The sequence below is a fragment of the Pelobates fuscus genome, chromosome 12 (assembly GCF_036172605.1).
Source record: "Pelobates fuscus isolate aPelFus1 chromosome 12, aPelFus1.pri, whole genome shotgun sequence".
Classification (NCBI taxonomy): Eukaryota; Metazoa; Chordata; class Amphibia; order Anura; family Pelobatidae; genus Pelobates; species Pelobates fuscus.
In genome coordinates this window covers 132,979,151-132,998,364 of record NC_086328.1, presented here as the reverse complement: position 1 = coordinate 132,998,364, position 19,214 = coordinate 132,979,151, and the positions used below count along the sequence as shown (strand labels likewise).

Sequence of the window (19,214 nt, the reverse complement as noted above, 5' to 3'; positions counted from 1 at the left end):
CAACGGTTAAACTTGTTGATCTAGAATTTAAAAACGACTTAATTTAAATAAGACATTTGTTGTCATTTTGATTACAAAAGAAACGGGCAATGAATCTGTAAAGAAAGAATGTACGTCTTCTTGCTTTGACAATTTTAAGCACACAGTGGAGACATCCTTCTGAACAGGTTTCCTAAAAGTGATTAGAATTTTTGAATTTGACCTAGATTACACTATTACCAATATAATAGACAATTCTTAATATTTTTTTTTTTTGGGGAGACGAATGGAGTGGGGGGTTATTGAGCAGTTTATTTATGCATAGAAATTGCTGGTTTAGAAAAAGAATACAAGTTGCAGATATAAGGAGTATAAGATTAGTATCAAGTATTCAATTTAAAATGTATTTTCTTTGCAAAGAATGTGGTAAATGTGCAATTTGAATGCCTCGATATATTTAAAGAGCAGGCCTCATAACACATTTTTGTAATTCCAGTATATTTTCAATGTGTCCGTCTACTTTGACAATTTAACATTTTAAAATTGGACCCTTGCTGCTATAATCACTATCTGAACTGCTATCACAATTAATTGTCTGGAAGTATTACTCTCAAACACCCCTATAAGTGCCTATAATTATTTGAGTACCATTTAATATCAATCATACAGGCGGTATGAAAACAATATACAGTCGTGTTCGAAGCCTGAAAAATACTTTCACTAGCCACAAATCACTAAGTACTGCAGAATGAAGACACCAAGACCCATCGCTTCCTTAAGCAAATTCATTTATATAAGAACTGCCATAAAGGAGATACTAAATTGGTCTTAATCCACAAGACCAACCTTGGTAGAATGCTTTAACAGAAAGTAAATAATTACTGCTAATGAGATGCAGTGTTTCTATTTACAATTTTGAGCTCAGTAAATGGCAAGCCACAGACCGCTTTAACATTAGATTTTATATCTCCCCTGCTAAAACTTTCAAAATGTGAAGAAAATAAATACATTTTCAGTTGTAACTATTCCGATTTAATTCTAGACACATGATTAAAGCGACACACAAGGCCAGTGGTAGGCAAACTTTGGCTCCAGCTTTTGTAGACTACATCTCCCATAATGCTTTGCCAGCATTACGACTAAGAGCATTGTATCCACAACATCTTGAGTGTGAATGGTTGCCTACCCCTGCTCTAGGCATTGCCTAGAGTCACTCTATAACCATATATTCTCATTGAATTGGTTACAGTGCCTGCAGTCCCCTGGTGCTGTCATTCTAATCAGTGTAAGACTATTTTCAAATAGTTTAACAGTGAATGAGGGCTCCTGGCCGTCCACAGCCGAGCCCCCACTGCAGTTCTGGCTAAGGCAGAGATTACACTGTTTCTTAGCCATACCCATTCGTACCAGAAATGGTTGACTGAGGCAGACTGAATACATTTACCTGCCACTCTCAGCCAATCAATGACACCAAATGCTGTTCAAGCTAATGCGTCCTCATTATCCCAACTGCACAGAGGGTTCCGGCAGCTGGGGACTCCAGTTAGGCTTAAAAAGACAGTTTTGCACTGAAAGGAAGAATGGAGTCATTGGACACTATTGGACATTGGACACTATGACCCCATGCAATACGATGAAGTGGTTACAGTGCCTACATTGTGCCTTTAAAAAGTTTAAGTCAAAGTTGGTTGTTGCGGTCGTCATGGAATCCAAGGATTTCTGGATTGTTTTGTGACCGTCAATAGTTTTTTTTTTTTTTTTTTATAAATAATTAAAAATCCCTAAATCATTTGAGTTGCACACTGGTCTTATGCTACTGGCTTCAGTTACACGGTCACTCCCCCAATCTACTCACCTTCGTGAGTTGTATCTAATTCCCAATTATTCAATCTAGGGAGCTCCACCGTGCACCTTAGTGGACTGAAATGGGATTTATTTAGCTCTTATAAAAGTAAACATCACATCAAGCCATTTGATTTCACTTGGTTAGAATGTGGCGAATAATGTGACAATCATGACACCCAGTGGCCAAGTTCACAAATTGCAGATTAACAAAAACCAACACACATAATATCAGCACAATGTATACTAAACTCTGGTTCAACTTACAAATACGTTCAAATCAAGTGATTCTTTTTTGGTTCAATCTGATTTACAACGCATTTAAGACAGGCCAAATGGCATAATTGTTACCGAAAAAACAAAGAGCCGAAACCCCCCCCCCACAACAATACAGACTAACATCTTATTATAAGCAGCTGAATTCGAATTTTCCCACCATCTATAAATTACTATAACAAACACAGCAAGGGAATAAGAAGTTGTGTGTACGGATGAAACAAGACAGAATTGAATCTTAAGTTCTTCAACATGTAAGATGTAAGGAATCCGTTTTCAAATGCGTAATTACATAACTGTATTAAAATTGAGTTTATTTCTCTCTAGATTAAAAAATGAGGGTATGTAAAAAGTGCCCTGTAAACGTTTTAACACTCATATCAGAAAGACCTCTATGGTATTGTTGTGCCAACTCCAAACCCTAGAGATGATGTCTATGCAATGGTTCAAGTGGCGACGTTGAGCAGTAGGGATCTAAATTGAGCACGGTGCTGCTTGTTCACAGGTGAACCCAAATGTATTGTAGGGTGGACATCAAAGTTCGTGTTTAGTGTGTACAAATCTGTTCTTCTAGTTCTGTTGCCTACGTTTCGCCGACCTCATTTTTTCAAAGCGGGATTCCATCTCTTCCAGGACTCGAGGAGTGTACCGTACCACCAGCTTCACTTTACCCTGAGCTGCTTTCAGAAGTTCCACAGCTTTCTCATGCTGCTCCCCTTCTACGCTCTGTAGCAACAACAAAAAAAATATTTAATGTTCAGTCTTGACGCATGACAGAAAACAGTAGAATTAATATTTTAAGGGGAATATATCATGATCCACCTCACCCTCTGCTCTTGTACCACCATGTCCTCACAAAGGTGGGTGTTACACATCTGTAAGACCCACCTCCACTACTTCCCAAGCTGGGGAAACCTCTCTGTTCATCCTAGTCCGCTTAGCAGCATTGGCAAGGTAGTTACCATAGAAACCACAGAGCACACACTGTGGTTGTTATGCATTGAGAGCACACAGTTCACCTATGGAAGGTCTCTTCTACTGTCAATTCATCGGCAAAGAGTCTACACCAGGGGTTCCCAAACCAGTCCTGAACTACCCCCTACCAGTCCAGGATTTGGGGACTGCCCTGTTGTGTCTAAAATGTTTTTTGTTTTTTAAACAGACACAACTGGGTAATCCCTAAATCCTGGAATGTTAGGGGGGTACCTTGAGGACAGGTCTATACTGAAGAATTGGTCATACAACCAAAATATATTAGGGATAACCTACCACCAATACACAGGTTAATTCTGAAACACAGTAACAAATGATCAGAAATTCTTATCAGACATGCAGTTAGGAATCAACTCCCCAATAGTTGCTTATGGCTGTTTAATACAGGGCTGTGGCTGGAAGATATTAAGCTGAAATACAATTCCAGACAACGACAGGGTATCAAAAATGGAATGGACGGTATGCAGAAATAAAAATTTCAAACAACATTCTGAAAATAAAACGTACAGTTAAAAATCTCTTACCACGCCATTAACAGAGAGCAACTGGTCACCACGCTTAAGTCCTCCGTGTCGATCTGCTATCCCACCAGGGATAATACGAGAAATATAGATGGGTGAATTCTGCTCTTTCCCACCCATTATATTGAATCCAAGACCTTCTTCAGTTTTGGGAAGTTCCACAACCCTGGGATGGGAATGTCCTTCACTGGCAGCAAACGCAGCTACGGTGGCCTGTAACAAAAGAAACATTTGTTTAAATAAATAGATTTTTATAAATGTATCTCATGCTATGAAAAACTAGAATTTGTATTCTAAAGATATCTTTGTGTCACCTCAAATTTTTCACTATTGTATATATTTTTGCAGGACAAGAGATATGGGTAAATCGTTTCAATCCAAAACAGTCAACGGGTAACAAGATGTGCCCTCAATATTACATCTTCTACTGGCCACATACCAAAGTCATGGGTCAAGTCCCAAATAAAGATCCCAATAAATTTCTTTGGGTTCCCAAAGATTACAATAAGAAAACTAATTTGTAAGCCCCCTGGATACTACTGTAGCAGCACTGTGTTCCCCAGCATAATGTAGACCACTACATGTTAGAAGGGGTTTTCTTAGATTTTTTTGGTCACACATTATGGGTTTCACAGCTTTTAAGAATGAATCACCAATCTAAAATCACGTATGGAATTTGCACGAAGTTAGGGGACTTCAGAATTGGTTGAATAGCAGTTTATTTTACAAGAACACTGTAAACAACAAAAAACGCTTGAACATCACCCAGTCACTAACATATTTAAATATCATTAAAGCATAAATAAAAGTTTATATGTGGTATTAAGTATACTTTTTCAACAGGGTTTAAGAGGTATTACAAGACTAATTAACGTGTCTATCTTGTAACTCATGCCAAAAACATTTTCATGAATTACCTAAATTTCACTGAATTAGCTCAAAAACTAGCTAAAAAAAATAAAAAAATATATTTTGCTAAGACCACAGATGGTGACTGCTCTGCTTGTATTCCGAGGGGTGCAGGGGAAGGTGAGTTATACTTACCTAAACCTGTACCTCATGGGCGTCGCCATCTTCTTCCGCAAGGTCCTCTTTAGATACTGGCCCTTCATCTGCAGGAGCCAACATCATTGATGTACTGTCATGCGCAAGAGTTCACCAGTGATGTTTACAGAGGATCGTGCAGGATCCTCCATGACAGCCATTTTCCCCTTCGACGTTACTAGTCACGACTGAGGGCTTGACAAAAAGGTAGCTTCACCTTGTGTCAAGCATAGGGAAAATAAATAAGACAAACTGGTCCCTACTTTGTATTATGATACACTTCGACTAGGTTGAAGATTCAGTGAAATTTCAACAAAATTATAATGAGCATTTCATTAAGATTTTATCTTTATGAAATGCAATTTTTTTTGGTGAGGTGTGGGGTTTGAGACAGAGCCTTTTTAACTATATATCCCATGCTGTGCGTGGGTTTATAAGATAAGGCTCCACTGAACAGAATGAGATCCTCATAATTGGCTGTGCAACTTCCTGGTCTAGACAGCTGACTCAACTTGTATTTAAGCATACATTTATTTAAATACATAAAAAGGTTAGCTTCCACTGTGCTTCTCATAATGAGCTCGAAGCAGATTACAAAGTATTGTGGGTCAAGGTGTGCAGACAAGTAACATACGTAGGTAGCTCTACATCCAAATGAGGAAGAAGTTAAAAAAAATAAAAAAAATCAATCTAACTTTTGGCACAAAGAATAATGTACAGATATGATTAGAATAATAAATGAACACTTTATTATTTCATATCTAAAAAATTCCCTTTAACTAGCAAAAAAAACCAAAAAAATAAACCAAAGTCAAGCGACATTTTCAGAACTGAAAGCTTACTTGTTATAAGACTAAAACAGAAAGTAACAACTCATTAAAACAGCAGTTTGAAGCCCCTGTCTGTTTATATATACACTGCGGGGGATAATAGCCTTTTAACAATACACAGCTGTTAATTAAATTCCAACATATTTTAGTGTTCTGACACATGTAACAGCCACCTGTAACACTCATTAGTTCCAAGCAGTGTTGAAGTTCCAATAAATAACTCTCAAAGGCTCACTTCAGACACATTCAGTATACAGCTAGTCCGTGGACAATTAAAGACACTTTGAAGGTATCGCAACAGAACAATGTATTGTTTATAAAACTCAAATCACATTCCCAGGTGGGGAGCCCAACATGCAAGACAATATGAATAGTGATGAAATCAATGCCCTAGGAAGTTTACAATCAATGGTTGCCATGGAAATGTGAAATTCATAATATCTGAAGGAGAAGTTCAGCTACAAATACTTGCCCAAGCTAAAGCGATGGTAAGGTTTTTCCAGAGACAATAGCCATCTGGTGCTTGGAGTCTCCCTTTAAGAGCGATGGCCTTGTTAATATACATCTCTAATTTTGTATGTGCATTCGACAGTGTGATTAATATTACCTTGGCAGTCGCATTTGCTCGCACTTCTGGGCTGCTACTGATATCCACCGTTTCATAAACATGCTCATAAACCTTGTAAAGAAACAAAGATAGAAATTAAAAACAAACAAACATATGTGAACAAAAACAAAAAATAAAAACATGACAACAAAACCACTAATTTGAAAAGGTAAGAAAATAAATAAATAAAAATTAAATAAATCAATGCCATTTTGAAAAAACAAGCAACTGTAGTACAAAAACACAGACACACACAGAACAGATAGGCTTCCCTGACGAAGTGGGTTTGTGTGGATACTTTGAAAAGGCTAAGAACAAGGAGGAAACCTGCTGGGGTAAGGAAAGGATACGAATATAAAGGCTAATAATGAAACACTGCAGAAACATGCAATATACAAAAAAATAAAAAACAAAACCCAACAATACCATTTTCAAACAAAAAGTGCAAGGGTAATAAGTGGAAGTGTATAGATATTTTGACATTTATTTTAAGTCTGAAACTTGGCATTTAACCCCTTAAGGACACATGACATGTGTGACATGTCATGATTCCCTTTTATTCCAGAAGTTTGGTCCTTAAGGGGTTAAGCCGTGTTATGGTGAGTTTAGTAGCAGGCGACATTTCATGGTTGTAATGACGATTAATATTTCTCTTACACTCCGCTTCCTAGAACCTCAAATTAACAAAAGGAGATCTATACAAACTATTAACAAAACCAATGACAGGGCTGTTAAAGCTAACCAATGTGCTGCACCATGTAAACTTCTATTCAACAGTACAGCCCCCATGAGATCTAGACGGCAGCCTATTGCTGGAATTGATGTCTTTTTGCTTTCTAGTGTGACCTTAGCTGTATTGTGCCTTCACCTTCCAATATAGAAATAGCTCCTGGTTATTATGTTTTATAGAAACAGAGTAAGACACGCATCTCACCTCTCTGACAGCATTGCAGAAATCGCTCTGAAGGACTCTTTGCAAAGCATGTAGTTTATGTGGGGGCACTTCCCCGCTCCTCTGCAATTTCTCCAGCAATTCAATGGCTCTTGAGATATCTGTGGTAATAAAGAACACAATTATATTAGATTTCATCCTTGAGATAAAAAGGGAACTCCAGTCAAATGAGGATAAAATAAAAAATTATAAAAAAGCTGGTGGATATGTTTTTTGTTTTTTTTAAATGAGCCTGTAATTGAATGTTAAATTCCATGCCAATTTAATTCCCATGCACTGTGTAGAAAATACATAGATTTTTTAAAAATTTTTGTGTCATATTCATTTCATTCCTAATGAATTCAGCGCAGTCATTAGCCCACATTCATGGGTGGCAACCGTTCTCTGTGGACAGCCTGTGTTTGGGAAGCTCACCTGGCATGGCCCCTCTAATGACGCAGATGTGCTGGCTTTCTTGGGAAAGGAGGGCATATGCTATTTGTATAACTTTTGCAAGTGAAGTTCCCACATGCTATATAATGTAAAGGAGTTTCACTCGCAAAAGTGTGTAGGCAAGGCAGTTGTCGCCTCCCACTTCCTTCACTTTTACGGTTATGCAAAACATATACTATGCGTATAAATCATTGTAAAATCACCTCTTCAGAAAAGCGTATCAATTTAAATGTTAATAGCCTTCCCTGCGGAACACCTTGATTCCCCTCCTGCAACTGCCATACATATTATATACATAAAGCATTAAGCCCTCCACAAATTCTATCCTAGCAACCTACTTTTCTACCCTACCCTTACGTGTCACTTAATCTCACTCCCTCTAGCATGTAAGCTCACTGAGCAGGGCCCTCAATCCCTCTGTTCCTGTGTGTCCAACTTCTCTGGTTACAAATATGTGATGGCTAGTCCACCCATTGTACAGCGCTGCGGAATTAGCTGGCGCTATATAATATATATATATATATATATATATATATATATATATATATATATATATATATATATATATATATATATATATAAATATTATTGCAAAGATTCAAGAAGCTGAAAAACGAATATAAATTGCAATAAATAATTTAATACATTAAAGTAAAAATATATTACAAACATAGTAAAAACATTCATTATACGAATTATATGAATTATATTTCAATTACCGTATATACTAGAGTATAAGCCGACCCGAATATAAGCCGAGGCCCCTAATTTTACCCCAAAAAACTGGAAAAACGTATTGACTCGAGTATAAGACTAGGGTGGGAAATGCAGCAGTTACTGGTAAATTTCTAAATAAAATTAGATCCCCCAAAAAATATGTTAATTGAATATTTATTTACAGTGTGTGTATATAATGAATGCAGCCACTCATGCACTTGGATTTCCCTTCTAGCAGCATTGGCCCTCTTCGATTGGGAAGGAAAGCATATGATCTTCCTTTAGACTTCTTCATTCTAAATTGAGAAATCGGATGGGGCCAGTTAAAGCAGGAAACCTTGTTTTGCTTATCCAGATTATGATCAAACAAGAGAATGAAGATGAGTGAGCTGCAGAAAACAGTGTTACATTTTTCATGTGGACCCCAGCTGATGCATTCAGCGTAAGTTTTTGATTTTTTTTTAAAGATGTTTTGTATAACCACTTTAGTTAATAAACATTAACTTTGAAGCAAATACCAGTATGTGTATGCTATATAATTGTAGATTATGCTAGCTTTAGTGTACCTATAATCTTAATTTTATTAATGACAGGAGGCGAGTATTTGCTTAAGACTTTCTTTACTTAAGCTTCACAGCAGCACTTTTTTACTTAGTAACAGGGTAACCAATCAGAAAAAAGATAACATGGCATAAAAGTCCCTCCCTGTGACGTCACTTCCTCTTTCTGGCTGCGAACAAGTAGGAACAGGAAACTGATAAAGAAGTCCAGATGCGAAATCCAGAATGCCAGGTGAGAAAGTTGATGCTTGAGAGGGAACAGGAACGTAAACAAAGATGTCTTCTTGGAGAGCTGAGATAATGCTTGATGATACAGCAACTAGGCTTGTCCTCTTGAGGGAGCTTTACGCTGAAACGAGAGAGCAGAGTCGAAACCAAGGATTAATCCGTGAATTGGATTTCTAAAATTATGACATCCAGTAATTAGAAATCATATATCATAGCCCACCTCCAACAAAGTGTTAAACTATTTACCATAGAGTGTAACCCTTAGCCCCCCCTGGGAGAAGATACATCGTGTATTACTCTTATCTTAGATGAACTTACCTATTGAGGCGACTCTAAAGGGGGGGAAAACGATAGTGAATGGGTGGGAAATACTCGCCTCCTGTCATTAATAAAATTAAGATTATAGGTACACTAAAGCTAGCATAATCTACAATTTTATAACATGACAGGAGGCTTCGTATTTGCTGTTTTAACGCTCCCCGAGAAGGGGTAAAGAAGCGTGCACAGCCGGACGAAAATAGAAGTTGCGGAACGTCTGCTCCCGTGACCAGTCTGCAGACTGAAGAATGTCTCGAAGAGAGGCTCCCGCGTTGAATGCTCCCGATGCCGCCGCTCCCCTGATGGAGTGGGCTCCGAAGGATGCTTCAATCCCGGCCAGGGAGAGTAACCATCTAACCCATCGGGCAAGGGTTGTGGTTGATACCGGATGGTGAGGTCGAACATACGAGACCAATAGTTGGCTGGAGGAGTTTGAACGGAGAGAGGAGGTGAGTAGTAAATAACGGGAGAGAAGTGAAACCACACACAATTTCGGGTGGTTAGGGAAGTACGGGTAAAAAACTGAAGAAGAGTTTGATTTTGTCCGTCTGGATACTAAAAAGGTGACACCTTCTGGAGAAAAATTGACAGCGTCATGGTCAAATGCTCGAACATCCGATACCCGTCGGAAGGACACTAGGCAAAGTAACAGGGTGAATTTTGCAGAGAGTTGACGGAGGGATAGATCTTCGTTGTTTGGCCAAGTTTCCAGGAAGTGAATCATGACATTGACGTCCCAGAGATGGGAGTATTTCGGTGTTGGAGGGCGAGCCAGTTTAATGCCCCGCAAAAGCCTACAAACCAGCGGGTCCTGGCCCACTGGAGTTCCTTCTAGGGGAACGTGGGCTGCCGAGATGGCTGACCGGGCAACGTTGATGGATCGGTAGGATCGGCCCAGGTCGAATAGATGAGAGAGGAAATTCAATATGAACTGTCTAGGGGCAGTAAGGGGATCGGTATGCCGTTCCAGGCACCAATTGCACCAAGTGTTCCAGGAGGAAAGGTAGCATCTTCTGGTGCCAGGGGCCCATGAATCCCAGAGGAGTTCCTTAGTTCTCTGCGATAGTTCTCCGAAATGCCAGGTTCCCCTGAAAGAGTCCAAGCTACTAGGTGGAGGTGGTCTTGCAGTATCATTGGATGAGGATTCCCTTGAGGGTCCTCTAGGAGATTGGGCCATGGAGGTAGCAGTAGAGGATGTCGACAGGAGAGGTCCAGGAGATCTGGAAACCAGGCTTGGCCCCGCCAGAGTGGGGTGAGTAGAACCAGCATGACCTGTTGTCTGCGAACCTGAAGAAGGATTCTGGAGATCATCGCAAATGGAGGGAAGGCATAGGCTCCCGTTGTCGGCCACCTCTGAAGGAAGGCATCCACTGCCGAGCATTCTGGGTCTGGGAGCCAGCTGAAGAAACGAGGGACTTGAAAATTCGTCCGGGAGGCGAATAGATCTAGAACAAACGGGCCCCTGAGTTTGGAGATGCGAAGGAAGATTGTCCTGTGTAGGCGCCAGTCGCTGGCGTCTCTCCAATGTCGGGAGAACCAATCCGCGGTAACGTTCGTCTCCCCTGGAAGATATTCTGCTTGAAGTGTGATGTTGCGTTGGAAGCAAAATTCGTAGATGTCCTTTGTCACATCGGAGAGGATGTGAGATCTGGCTCCGCCTAATTTGTTGATGTATTGGACGGCTGAGATATTGTCCATCCGAAGGAGAATACAGCAGTTTGAGAGATGATTGGTCAAACTGCGAATTGCGAAAGAGCCGGCTATTAACTCCAGGCAATTGATGTGGAGAGAATGTTCTGTGTTGGTCCATGGTCCTCCGGTGGATGATGTATGGCAGGTTGCGCCCCAGCCTAGAAGGCTCGCGTCTGATTCCACCACGAAGTCCGGAGTGGGACCGAAAATTGCCTTGCCGTTCCAGGCAGACATGTGGCGGAGCCACCAGTAAAGTTCCTCCCTCACTTCGGTGGTGATCGGGACCCTCTGATCGTATGATGGGTGGGTCCGGAGGAATTGAGCTTTCAAGCGTTGCATGGCCCGATAGTGTAGTGGACCTGGGTAGATTGCCTGAATGGAGGCTGAAAGTAGGCCTACGATCCGAGCCAAACCTCGGAGGGGTAGATCTGCTTGACGAAGCGTTTTGCGTAGTTCTTTCCTGATCGCAGTTAACTTGGATTGAGGCAGGCGAAGAACACAGGTTGAAGAGTCGATCTCGAAGCCGAGAAATTGAATGACTCTGGATGGGGCCAGTGATGATTTCTCTTGGTTGATGACAAATCCCAAAGATTCGATCAATAAAGATGTATAGTTCGTCTGTGAACGCAGCCTGGATACGTCTTCGCAGAGTAGCAAGAGGTCGTCGAGGTAGATTAGGCAACGAATGCCCCTTTCTCGAAGATGTGCGGTGACTGGTTTGAGTAGTTTGGTGAAGCACCACGGGGCGGAACTCAGGCCGAATGGAAGGCAGGTGAATTGAAAAATCCGGTGGTGCCAAGGAAAGCGGAGAAAACGCCGACTGGATGGATGTACTGATACAGAGAGGTAAGCATCCTTGAGATCGAGTCGGGTGAACCAATCGCCTGGTCGGAGAATGTCTCTGAGGAGATGTATTCCTTCCATTTTGAAGTGTCTGTAAACCACGAAAGTATTCAGTTGGCGAAGGTTGATTACTGGGCGGTATTCCCCAGATTTCTTTTTGACCAAGAAGACGGAGCTGAGGAAGCCTTCGTCGAGGGGAGCAGGTTGAATCGCTCCTTTTGTTAGAAGAGAACGTAGTTCTGAATCGAGAAGACGATTCTGAGATTTTGACATCGTTGGATAGAGAGGATAACCTGTTTGAGAAGGGAGAGAATGAAACTCTATGGAATAACCTTGAACTGTGTTTAGAACCCAGGTATCTGAAGACAGCGTCTTCCACATGTCTACACAAAGTGACAACCTGCCCGCATGATAAACAGTAGAAAGGTGAAAGATAGGGAATCTCACCTGTTGGGTATCTGTTGCGTCCGCGGGCTCTGTATCCTCTTCCCCTATCCGCCCTTTGGGTGTAGGAGCCCCTTGATTGATAGTTGGGGAAGAATGGTGAAGTGGGGGTTCTCTGGCGTTGATTTGTGGACCAGAAGCGGCTGACTGTACGACCCCTTGTACGGCCAGCCCTGCCAAAAACCCGTGAGGGTTGATGATGGAATACCCTTTTCATGGATGACTGCGCCTTGTTTAGTGTGGCGTATAAGTTTACATGTTTATGTAATTCTTTAATGTAGGGTTCTCCAAACAACAAGCCTTTGGCCTTGGGACCCAATTCTTTTGTTCCCAAGTCAGCTAACTTGGCATCCATACGCAGCAGCACTGCTTTTCTACGCTCGGTACAGAGAGATGTATTTGCATTGCCCAGCAGGCAAATTGAGCGTAGTGCCCATTCTCTTATCACGGATGGGTCTAAAGGATCTTCATTAGAAAGGGCTTCATCAGCCAGTAGAAGGATTTTGGCCAGGGGTCCCAGGATATCTAGCATTTTGTCTTGCGTGAGGCGCAAGCTGCGCTCAATGCCCTTTTTAGGGTCACGGCCGGATCTGGCCATATATGTGTAGAGCAGCGTGTCAAACTCTGGGGTGACAGCGACCTTGTCCGGTAGAGAAGGTCTAGGACATTCGGCTCTTAGGCGCTTGCGGACTTCCCGATCTAGGGGTCTCCTGATCCAAAAATGTATATACTTGGAGAGATGGTCTGGGAGTGACCATTCAGATGATCGAGGGTATCTGATCTGTCTTGGGTCGAAAAGAGGTTGACCAAACGAATCCAGAAAGGATTCAGCGTCCCCAGAAGGATTGGAACTGGGTACCATATCTTCAGTTGTGAGATCTCCCATAGCAGTTTGAAGGAGAGGTGCTCCTTTAAACGATGTCTCGGGCCAGTCTTCCTCATCTTCAGAGGAGTGGTCAGCTTGCCATTCATCTAGGATGGCTAAGGGGTGTAGGTCGAAAGAATCTTCCTCCTCTTCCGATAGAGTGGGCTGGACTGAGTGCTTCTCTTTAGAGTCTGACTGTTTGGGGCGTTTCGCCGGTTCTTTCCCCTTGCGTTTGAGAGGTTCTGGCCCATTCCCTTTCCAATATCTCTTATTGGGTTTGGAAGGGTTTATTTTTGTGGAATCGGACTCCACCGCTTCTTCGTCAGAAAGCGGGGGTTCAGATATTTGTGGATCCTTTGGCTCAATGGGCAGCACCCGAGCCAGGGCCTTTTCTAGTGAAACGGCTACAGCCGCATTAATAATTGCTTGCAGGTTTTGATCTTGATTTGAAGCCTCCATAGCAACAGTGTTGAGACCTATGGGGCAGAATAGGCCAGCATTAGAATGTATCTTAAGGCCGTCACCATATATCACAATATGTTATAAATCCACAGTGCAAGCTGAAACTGGGGGTCACCCAGCATAAATAACCTCTGGGAATAATTATACAGACCCGTATAGAGGTATGGAGGCACAGACAAAGCGGGCCAATCATGGGCTGTATAAGTAAACAGCAATCATAAATCTTGTGTAGGGATTTTTCCCTATACCCATCCACAGTATAAGTATGGGTTGTATTTAGTCAAAGGTATAGACAGGGAATTTACCCTATATGTATTCCAAGGTATTCAGTAATATAAACAAGGATTGTTTTATTCAATGAGAATATAGGTTAATGTAGTATAAACAAATTTCCACCAGGGGGTGATAGTCTGAAATAGATTGTGGTTGTTCTAATGGTATTTTAAAATCCCTCCTATGGTGAGTAGAGGGAGTAGAGAACACTTAAACCTGTAATTTTAAGTTATATATAGTACTGAGCAGGTATACTTGAATGTTTGCATTTAATCATATGGGTAAGTTAAATATGAAAAACGCCGCGAAATGCGGCAAAAAATGGCCGCCGCACGGCCGGAGAGATTGCAGATCGCGGAACCAAGAAAATGGCCGCCGCGATCTCGCGCATGCGCACAAGCGAACGAGGAGGCCGCTTGGATCTCGCGGATGAGTGCGAGATCCAAGATGGCCGCCGTGCGCACTGAGAGCTGATGGAGGCGTTCTCCACAGCCCAAAAGCCCGGGAAAAAACGGGGCACAGAATGCCGCTCGCAAACCGGACTAAAAGAGGTAGCAAACAGATATTAGAAAACGGAAAAAAAAAAAAAAAAAAAAAAACAGTTATAAAGAATCGGAATACAAAAGATAGAATTTAGATGTAGTGAAAAACATAAAAAAAAATCTCAATAGTGTTTTAGGAAAGTATAGGCAAAGGATAAATAAGGTGGATAAGAAATATTAGAACAAATATAACAGTATATAATAATAGTGAATGATGTAAAACAGATGACAGAAAATTAATAAGTGAACCACAGAAAAACCCACAGAAAGTAGGAGACAGTGGCACTCTGACCTGTACTGGTGTGAAGCAGCAAAGAAAGAGGAAGTGACGTCACAGGGAGGGACTTTTATGCCATGTTATCTTTTTTCTGATTGGTTACCCTGTTACTAAGTAAAAAAGTGCTGCTGTGAAGCTTAAGTAAAGAAAGTCTTAAGCAAATACGAAGCCTCCTGTCATGTTATAAAATTATATTGTTTTAGTTAAAACACCAAGTAATTCTCCAAATATGAACTATTAACCTATTAAACAAAAAATCAGTTCTGATCTAGCGGTTTTGCTAATCTAACAGGTTATTATTCTAAAATGTGAAATTTCATCTGGTTGCAAATATTAAAGATTATAACAACCCTCAAGAATGCGTCTTTACATTTAAAACTCTGGATCTAAAACAAATGATTTAAATCAAATCCACCCAGCCAGAGTCAGCCAGCAGGGCACACTGACAGTCCTATATGTGATCTACGGCCAAGGTCCACCCAGAGGATACTTGGATAGGTAAGGCAGTAATCCTGTTATGTACACCCGATGTGATGCCGACATTGTATATTACGTTTATTATTTCTCTACTACTTAATCTACCACATAAGTGTCAGTTGATTGTATGTTATATGCTTTCTGTTGACTAAAAAAACAATAAAAAATATGGAAAAATAAATAGACAACTATCTTTAGGGGTTCCACTCCCCCCAAAAGGATTATATTAAATGTAATCCAATTTAAAGAAAAAAAAACATCTGGTTTAAATGGGGGGGATCCTTTTCTTTTTAAAATCATTTTTAACCACCCTGGGAACAATAATCACCAGAAAAGCCACAATCCCGCTTTGACTTTACCAGCAGTGTGCTCACTGGATCAGTTCACAAATGAATTACATTTTGCAGTTTAACAATGGGCGACAGAGGTGGAATGCAAGACTTGTTTGCATTACCAAATATAACACTGACTTGACTTGGTTAAAAAAAAAAAAATAAATAAAAAAAAAAAAAAATCAAAAAAAAAAAATCACACACAACAGCAGCACTAGCTGACTGTGTACACGCAATGGCTCTGCACAGCTCCCACCTACTATCTGCTCAACTTACAGCCATCTGCTTTACTATAAAAATATACTACAAATAGTGAGATCTTTATCTGCCGATAGAAGTCTGGTAACAAACTCTACACTGTGGAAATCAAGCATTTATAGAGGATACAATACAATAAAGTGATGTTACATGATATCAAGAGATATATATATAGATAGACATATATATATATATATATATATATATATATATATATATCAGGTGCGATAAGTACATTGATAGCTTTGTTGAACCAGCACTCTATGATGGACTCTCACATCCTAGTTTCTAAATCACTCCCCGCTACAAACATGTAGATCCAGTGTGTACTTTTGTATCATGCGTTAAAAGCACAAGGTACAAAATGTCAAATTTTACACCAAGACAGGCCTAGAATGTACCCGCGACTGGAAATTCTCTCCTAATATGGGACCTCTGCAAGCGGAAAGAATAGCTGTACATGCAACATCCAAAAACTTCTAGGATCATAAAAGTTATTTGCTTACTATACCACATCCGTACACATATTTACATAACGTTATATTCCAGTATGTATGTGTATATATATATATAAAATAATAATATTAATACAGTGTTAAACAAAAATCTGCACACCCGTCAAGCCATAAGACTTGCTTTTCCCACAGAAATCGATGTGATGGGAAAAGCAAGTCTTATGGCTTGACTGGTGTACAGATTTTTGTTTAACACTGTATTAACTATCTACAGACTTCAGGTGGAAGGGGTTTTCAATCACAATTATTTCTCCACCATAACCTTTTTGGAGAATATATATATACACACACACAGCCATATTAGTTAATTGTGATTGAAAACCCCTTCCACCTGAAGTCTGTAGATAGTTAATACAGTGTTAAACAAAAATCTGTACACCAGTCAAGCCATAAGACTTGCTTTTCCCATCACATCGATTTCTGTGGGAAAAGCAAGTCTTATGGCTTGACGGGTGTGCAGATTTTTGTTTAACACTGTATTAATATTATTATTTTATATATATATACACATACATACTGGAATATAACGTTATGTAAATATGTGTACGGATGTGGTATAGTAAGCAAATAACTTTTATGATCCTAAAAGTTTTTGGATGTTGCATGTACAGCTATTCTTTCCGCTTGCAGAGGTCCCATATTAGGAGAGAATTTCCAGTCGCGGGTACATTCTAGGCCTGTCTTGGTGTAAAATTTGACATTTTGTACCTTGTGCTTTTAACGCATGATACAAAAGTACACACTGGATCTACATGTTTGTAGCGGGGAGTGATTTAGGAACTAGGATGTGAGAGTCCATCATAGAGTGCTGGTTCAACAAAGCTATCAATGTACTTATCACACCTGTTAGATATATATATTGTGTGTGTATATGTAAAAAAAAAAAACAGATCAAATTCGTATCTTGTAATACCTTTTTTATTGGACTAACAGAATTTTGTAATGACAAGCTTTCGGGAGAACCTCCCTTTCTCAAGTCTGAGCATTTCTGAGCAAGACGACACATAGAATTCAATACAGGGGTCTTGCTCAGAAATGCTTCAGACTTGAGAAAGGGAGGTTCTCCCGAAAGCTTGTCATTAAAAAATTCTGTTAGTCCAATAAAAAAGGTATTACAAGATACGAATTTTATCTGTTTTTTATGTACACACACTTTAACTGTGTTTTTTATTTGTTTTATCCATATCTGGCTATGATCATGCTTATTAAAGATAGATCCTGGTAGGAGATAAGGTACAATACAAAGGATTGCTAAAGATTCAGCTAGGCTGTACATCTTGTCACGAAACAAGACTTACAATGTAATCCAACAACAACAATTAGGAGTATTAGGCTTAATAGAGGATCTCTCTAAAAATAAAACGATCACGGATTAAGATGTCCACACTCGTTTAAAGAAAATCGTAAATGCACAAAGCATCTTTTTGTACCAAAAGTACTTTTGTCGCACAAAACGGTCTACTTGTGCACCAAAGCAATGCATATCACTGGCCCATCTCTCCAGCATTGAGCTCAAATTTCCACACATTCATCAATATGACAGCCTAGGCCATGTCTGAGTTTATGTTGACCTGTCTATTATGTTCTTGAGTCTGTTGGTGAACGTCACGTGATATAACTCATTATTAGAAGCCCAGAACCATGAAGGAGACAGGTTTCAGGTTGTGCAAGATCAGAGGCAAACAAAGAGGCCATAATGATTAATGCATATAGTTAAGCCATATGGTACAGGCGTATGGGGAGAGATGATAGTGTGATGCATTGCCAATGGCCAGGGGAAGGATTCATACAGGTGAATGGATACAAACAATTTGGCTCTCAGTCAAAGCACTGCACCTCTGAGAACGGCAATAAATGCTTATAAACTTACATGGAAACATTTGGCTCATTAATTCAGGTGACAGGACACACCATTCGAAATGGTTCATGTGTTTTCACAGCTATATTACGTCTAAAATATAATATAACCAGGAATATATTTGACTAAAAGGACAAGGAAGGAGAAACGCTAAAAACACTAGGGGATAAGGTACGTACTGAGATTCTGAAAGTATTAAGCAATTTTTACAATTAACAATTAACAATGCACACACACACGCTATATGGATAAAATGTATTGGGACACCTGACCATTACACCAACAGGAACCTCTGGCATTGCATTCTAAATACATAAATATATAGTTTGTCGCCCATTGCAGCTATAACCGCTTCCCCTCTTCTAGGAAGGCTTTCTACAAGATTTCGTAATGTGTCTGTGGGAATTTCTGCCCATTCATCCAGTGGAGCATTTGATGTTGGACAAGAAGGACTGGCTCATAATCTCTGTTCAAGTTCATCCCAAAGGCGTTTGACAGGTAAGGGCTCTGTGCAGACATGTCATGTTCTTCCACACCAAACTCATCCAACAATGTCTTTACAGACCTTGCTTAGTGCATTGGGGCACAGTCCTGATGAAATAGAAAAGGGCCTTCCCAAACCCACAAAGTTGGAAGCATAGCATTGTCCAAAATGTTTTGGTATGCTGAAGCATTAAGATTTCACTTCACTTGACTAAAGGGCTTAGCTCAACTCCTGAAAAACAGCCCCATCCTTCCTCCACCAAAGTTAACACTCTCCAGGAATCCACCAAAACCAGAATTGCCCATGAGACTGCCAAACAGAGAAACATATTTTGTCACTCCACAGAAGACATTTCCATTGCTCCAGAGTCCAGTGGTGGCGTGCTTTACACCACTGGATCTGATGCTTGACATTGTACTTGGTGATGTGAGACTTGCATGGAGTTGCTCGGCGATGGAAACCCATTCCATGAAACTCCTGTTGCACAGGTTTTGTGCGGATATTAATGCCAGTGGAAGTTTGGAACTCTACAGCTGTTCGCACGATTCTTCCAGATTGCCTGTCTCCAGCATTTTTCGGTTGAACATTTGTAT

General features: G+C 40.3%; 1 protein-coding gene across 1 annotated transcript in view; it reads right to left on the bottom strand.

Moving 5' to 3' along the window:
* Positions 1 to 2,385: 2,385 nt before the first annotated feature.
* The window catches only part of LIN7C (lin-7 homolog C, crumbs cell polarity complex component), a 28,530-nt gene continuing 11,701 nt past the window's right edge, over positions 2,386 to 19,214 (bottom strand). The window contains exons 2-5 of the mRNA XM_063437365.1: positions 7,027 to 7,145; positions 6,093 to 6,164; positions 3,615 to 3,824; positions 2,386 to 2,823 (exon numbers count right to left, since the gene is read on the bottom strand). Of these exons, the coding sequence (XP_063293435.1) occupies positions 2,668 to 2,823; positions 3,615 to 3,824; positions 6,093 to 6,164; positions 7,027 to 7,145 (557 nt within the window). The 3' untranslated portion in view covers positions 2,386 to 2,667. The remainder of the gene's footprint in view (positions 2,824 to 3,614; positions 3,825 to 6,092; positions 6,165 to 7,026; positions 7,146 to 19,214) is intronic.